General features: G+C 33.7%; 2 protein-coding genes across 2 annotated transcripts; both read right to left on the reverse strand.

Moving 5' to 3' along the window:
• Nucleotides 1–1,917: 1,917 nt before the first annotated feature.
• On the reverse strand, nt 1,918–2,935 carry LOC141639253 (protein FAR-RED IMPAIRED RESPONSE 1-like). The gene is made up of 2 exons (XM_074448417.1): nt 2,539–2,935; nt 1,918–2,237 (listed from the first exon to the last, which is right to left on the reverse strand). The coding sequence occupies exons 1-2, from the start codon at nt 2,933–2,935 to the stop codon at nt 1,918–1,920; spliced, it is 717 nt and encodes a 238-aa protein (XP_074304518.1).
• Nucleotides 2,936–2,949: 14 nt separating this feature from the next.
• Nucleotides 2,950–4,763, reverse strand: LOC141639254 (protein FAR1-RELATED SEQUENCE 5-like). The gene is made up of 2 exons (XM_074448418.1): nt 4,284–4,763; nt 2,950–3,687 (listed from the first exon to the last, which is right to left on the reverse strand). The coding sequence occupies exons 1-2, from the start codon at nt 4,761–4,763 to the stop codon at nt 2,950–2,952; spliced, it is 1,218 nt and encodes a 405-aa protein (XP_074304519.1).
• Between the last annotated feature and the right edge of the window lie 1,304 nt (nt 4,764–6,067).

Raw genomic sequence — 6,067 nt, forward strand, 5'->3', positions numbered from 1 at the left:
TTGGCCATCGTTTGAAATGTTAGTTTAAAAATTTTGTAACTTTATTAAATTTTCCAATCTGAAATTTTAAGTCTCAACTTTGAAATGTCAACTGAGTCATGTTGAAACTTCAACTAAGCATGTAATAATAAAATTCCAAACTAAACTTCTGAAACTTTGACGAAGGATTTTAAAACTTTAAATCAGAAATTTTAAAATTTATAATATTTAAATTCCAATTTTAAATACTGAAACTTTGACAGCACATTTTGAAATTTTAATTCACAACTTTTGTAATTTCAACCTAAAATATTTCACTTCCAAGTGAATTCTCCACATTGTGAAACTTTAACCGTCAAAATTGAAATTTCAACTCACTGAGGTTGAAACTTCAACCAAACGGATGGAAATAAAAAATCCAAAGTCACTTTTTGAACCTTTGAGGACACTTTTCAAATTTTAACTAATAATCATTGAAACTTTAACCTAAGCTATTCACATTTCAAGTTACTCCTCCGTTCTCGGAACTTTAAACATCAACTTCGAAATTTCAATTTACTCAAGTTGAAACTTCAATCAAAGATATTTCACTTTAAATCGAAATTTTAAAACTTTAAATCGTAAATTTTCAAATTTCAGCCAACAATATTTAAATTTAAAATATTTAAATTCCAATTTCAAATACTGAAACTTTGACTGCACATTTTGAAATTTTAATTCACAACTTTTGTAATTTCAACCTAAAATATTTCACTTCCAAGTGAATTCTCCACATTGTGAAACTTTGACCGTCAACATTGAAATTTCAACTCACTGAAGTTGAAACTTCAACAAAACGTATGAAAAAAAAAATCCAAAGTAACTTTTTGAAACTTTGAGGACACTTTCTGAAATTTTAACTCATATCTATTGAAACTTTAACCTAAGCTATTCACATTTCAAGTGACTCCTCCAGATTCTGAAACTTTAAACATCAACTTCGAAATTTCAATTTACTCAAGTTGAAACTTCAATCAAAGATACAATAATAAAATCCTAAAGACATCTTCTGAAACTTTGACAACACTTTTCGAAATTTTAACTCACAAACTTTGAAACGTCATCCAATAATATTTAAATTCCATTTCAATTGTCGACAATCTAAAACTTTAGTCCTCACCTTTGAAATTTCAACTGCCTCATGTTAAATCTTCAACTATGTAGATATTTTTTAAATTCAACTATTAACTCTTCAAACTTTTAAGAAGTATTTTGAAATTTCACCTCACAAATTTCAAACAATCAGACAATAATATTTCAATTTCATGAGAATTGTTCATATTCTGAAACTTTATGCACCAAAAGTGAAACTTCAACTCACTTATGCAATATTTTTAAAAATTCATGCCTGAACCTGGAAATTGTAAAAGAATAACTGTGAAACTTCAACATTGCATGGGATTTTTCAATCCAAAAATTGGCTACCTTAAATTTCACCATAAACTTCAGAATTTTAAAATAAAAAAAATCGAACATAGACCCTCACTACACAAACATCTACTTCCCTTGCATACAACAGATTAACTTCAAAGTTTTACCAAAAAAACTAGGACATTAACTTCACGAATACATTTTAATATATAAAAAATTCCTACTCCTCCGACAAGTCTTCTACTTCTTCCTCTTCCTCCTCCTCTTTTTCAGATGATTCCGACAATTGCGGTGGATGCTCAGCAAAAGGGTTAGGACAATTCCTCTTGTCATGGTGTGCCATTTGCTTGCAATTATTGCACATGCGTTTCGGCTTACTGGCAATTGCAATGGCATTCGCCTTACTAGACAAAATCCTTTTGCCACTCCCTTTGTTTTTGGAATATTTAGGTGGCACTATAGAAATCTCCTTACTTGCTTTACAACCAAGTAATTTCTCCATTTCCTGTTGTTTATTCAACTTCTCACCTACCGTGTGGCCTTCTCTCTAAATTCCCTTATTAAATTAGTAAGACCTTCAACATCTTCCTTTTCCTTATCAACAAGCACTCCAATTGTTTCGTGAATTTCCGACCACAATTTTGTCATCTGAAGTTGCTTACTGTCTACAATATCCATGTCATCTGTACACTCCCCGGTACTATAGTCACCACTCCGCAATGCATCCTTTGTCCATCTCCTAGCAATCGCAAATTCCGGAATTTCATTTACCCCATTACCGGAATAAATCCAAATTATGTGCCTGCAGAGTACTCCCTTCCTCTCAAAAAGTTTACAGAATGACTCGCCTCAAAAGTCCCCCGAGTTAGCAAATGAAATTGAAACTTTCATGACTAAAAGAAACTTTATTACTTACACTTTGAAACTTTAAGACAATTTCATGAAATTCTAATACTTCAACTATCTAAATCAATTCTTAACAAGTAATAAATCAACGTACTAATACTTCAACTATGTAAAACTTTAAACATAGTTTTATGAAATTTAAACTTTGAAACTTTAAGACAATTTCATGAAATTCTAATACTTCAACTATGTAAAAAGCTTCTTAACAAATAATTAATCTGCTACGCACTAAATTACTCATACCTGGGTTATACTGAACATCAAAATTACGGCCTCCCAATGAATCCTTCAAGGTAGTAACCTCTAAGTTGTTCGACTCCAAGAAACCCTTGCAACTAAATCCACCAATTGCATTCTTTAACTCCTCTTGAAACTCCTCGAAAATATCATGTGTGTAAATCTTCGCACCATCAGCCTCTATTGCCAACTTACTGCATAAATTTGGGTTTGAATGACGGTTTTCGTTATCAAGCCTCTTCTGGTTGTGTTTTTGTTGGTCCAAAGCACTTTCAAAGCGCTTCCAAAACTCAACAAGAGTACCATTTCTCGCCTCAAACCTCTTGAAAAAACTGTTTTCACTTTCCGACCGCTGTGTCGTCCTCATAATACCACCCATTCTCAAGTCCTTACAGTGTGCCATCACCCACTGCCTCCTTATATCATAGCAGTCCGTAAACCATTCAATGTCGGTAGTACGTGTTCCTCCATTATTGCTGACCATCTATTGTCGAACTCCCTCGCTTCAAGTTCCTCGTCCCATACAATAGCATTTAACTTTTTTAGAAATACCTGGTAATCTTTCCTTTTGCTACCATACTTACAGGGAACCTTATTCATAATGTGCCACATGCAGAACCGGTGTCGTGCTGTCTTGAATTTTTTGGGTAATGACGCAATTATTCCACGATCTTGATCTGTTATTATGTACTGTGGTTCCTTTCCCCGCATAGCAATCAAAACCCTCTCGAACACCCAATTAAACGATTCCGTAGTTTCTTTTGCTATAAGCGCACAACAGAAAGTTATTGATCGTTTATGGTTGTCAATCCCTGTGAAGGGAGTGAAAACCATCTTGTACTTGTTAGTGGAGTAAGTAGGGTCGTATGAAACCGCATCTCCAAAGACAGAGTAATTTCTCCTAGCAATGCCATCCGCCCAAATTGTGCGTCGTAGGCTACCATCTACGTCAACATCATAGTCAAAGTAGAAGTCTGGCCGAGTCTCTGCCATGTTCTTGAAGTGATCAATGAAAAGTTGTCCGTCTCTTTCATGAATAAAATACTTTATGTCTCTTTGAAAATTTTTGAAGTCGTTCAAACTAGCCCCTATATTTTGGTACCCGTTAACAACCTCCTTACACATTGTGTAAGTCCTTGTTGCTCCAATATTCAGCTGCAATGAATTAACAAACCAACCTCAGAACATAAATTAAATTCACACTCGAACATTCAAACGTCTACTAATAATTTCTACCTATCAGTTGTACAAACTTTAACCCTGTTAAGTAAAATTCACTCTCACAAATGTAACTGTCAATGAAACTTTAGCCGTTCCATTAAAAAATTCAACACTCTTTTCTGAAACTTTAACTGAGGTCATGGAAAAAACAAATAACAACATTATCTTTCCTGACTTTTAACACCCAAGCTGAGCACTAAAACTTTAGAGGTTAACTTTAAAATTTTAACGACAAATTTTGCAACTTCAACACAGTTCATGTCCCAAACCGAAACCTTTGAAACTTTTAAAGGCAATTTTGAAAGTCTAATTCACAATTTATGAAACATTAAATCTATTTCCGGAAATTCAATTACATATTTCAGTAATGGAACTTTATGCGTGAACTACGAAATTGTAATATACAAAAATTAAAACATCAACAACTTACAACATAAAAACTATGACACCATAACACACACTCGCTATTGAAACTTTAGAAGTACATTGTGAAACTTTAAACGTAAATTTTAAAACTTTAAGCTACTAACCCTTGAATTTGAGACAATTAGTCCCATGTGATACTTGGAAATGTTTTTGGATAATTTTTGAAACTCCCTATCTTTGACAGCAACAAGCTCGTGATTATGTTCTTCATGAAACCGGTCCACTAAAAGCACACCATTCTTCAAAAATAACCTCATCCGAGCTTTACAACCAATCCTCTTAAGCTTATTTCTTCTCTCCTGCTTACTTCCATCTTCTTCCTTACCCGGACTTTCGTTACTTGATTTTGTAAACCCCTCCCTATTACAAACCAATAGTTTTGATTTTATAGTACCGTCACGCCACTTTTTAGTCGTGTATTGTCTCACATCGAACCCAACCCCAAATGCGTACACCTTATAAAATGTTATAGCTTCCTCAATATCCCCAAACTCCATCCCAATGTATGGTGTAAATACATCCTCCAACTGCTTACAAAAGTCTTCCTCGACACTTGGGTGGAATTGTTTCATCAAGAACATCATCTATAATCGACATTGACAAAAATAATCAAATAAAAAAAAAAAGTTCAAGTACAAAAAAAAACATTAATCAAAGTAAACTAAACCAACGTAAAAACATATTATTACCAAAAAGCGCTAAAAAACCCTAATGTACAACAACTGAAACTTTAATAACCCTAAACCAAAAACTAAAGCAAACGACTACTCGTCTGCCCTCCATCGTCTAAAAAAAAAATATCTGTAACCACATAAGCCGTTTAACTATACAACGTTAAACAATGATATGTACTAAAATATCTCTATAGAACAATTAAATTACAAGTACTCATCTTACCGTTCTCAATAGCCTCATAAGCCACAATCTCCATATCAGCCAAGAAATATAAGTGATGAACAAAATAGAGGATGAATATGGTCGAAAATTTAAGGAAATATTAAAGAACTAACTAAATGATGAAAGGATTTTATTAAACTAGTATGAAGAATATTTTTTTAGGGAGTAATATGAGGAAGAAGAAAGGGTTAGAGAGAAGGATACAGATTGAACGTGAAAGGGATATTACAAGTTGTGCTAATGAATACGAGGTAATCGGTGTTGGGAGAATAAAAAGTGTATTCATTATGATTATTACTTGATTTTTTTTTTTAACGTAAAGCAGTAACAAATCTCAGCCCTTTGTTTCACCTAATCCAAGGGCCAAAAAAAGGACTTAGGGACTCATATATTTGAGTGGACTCATTTGAACTTGGCTCTATATAGAATTATATATATATATATATATATATATATATATAGAGAGAGAGAGAGAGAGAGAGATAGAGAGAGAGAGAGAGAGAGAGAGAGAGAGAGAGAGAGAGAGAGAGAGAGAGAAGAAAGAGAGAGAAGAGATCAACTAAGGTCACCATATATATTTGAGTCCATAAGTCCTTCAAAGGGCCATTGGATCAAGGCAATGGAAGGCTAAGATTTGATGTCAATATGTGGCTACAAATTAATCCATCCACCTTTTTTTCTAATTAACTCACCAATTCAATAAACCAACCTCACTAATCATTCATCATCTCATTATCACAACTCATCCTCCTCTCTCTACATCTCACTTTTATCTCTTCTCTAAAAAAACCCAAAATCCCAAAAAATCAAAACCCAAATAAATCACCCACTTCTCTCATCTTCATTCACCACCACCCACCACCACCCCACCCGACACCAACTCACCACCCACCACCCCCGCCGCCACCGCCACCTCCGTATTTTTTTCCGTTTTTTTTTTGGTCTTAATTTTTATGTTTTGAGTTGTTTTTTCCATTCATTTTTTTTGTTG

The sequence above is a fragment of the Silene latifolia genome, unplaced genomic scaffold, assembly GCF_048544455.1.
Source record: "Silene latifolia isolate original U9 population unplaced genomic scaffold, ASM4854445v1 scaffold_315, whole genome shotgun sequence".
Lineage (NCBI taxonomy): Eukaryota > Viridiplantae > Streptophyta > Magnoliopsida > Caryophyllales > Caryophyllaceae > Silene > Silene latifolia.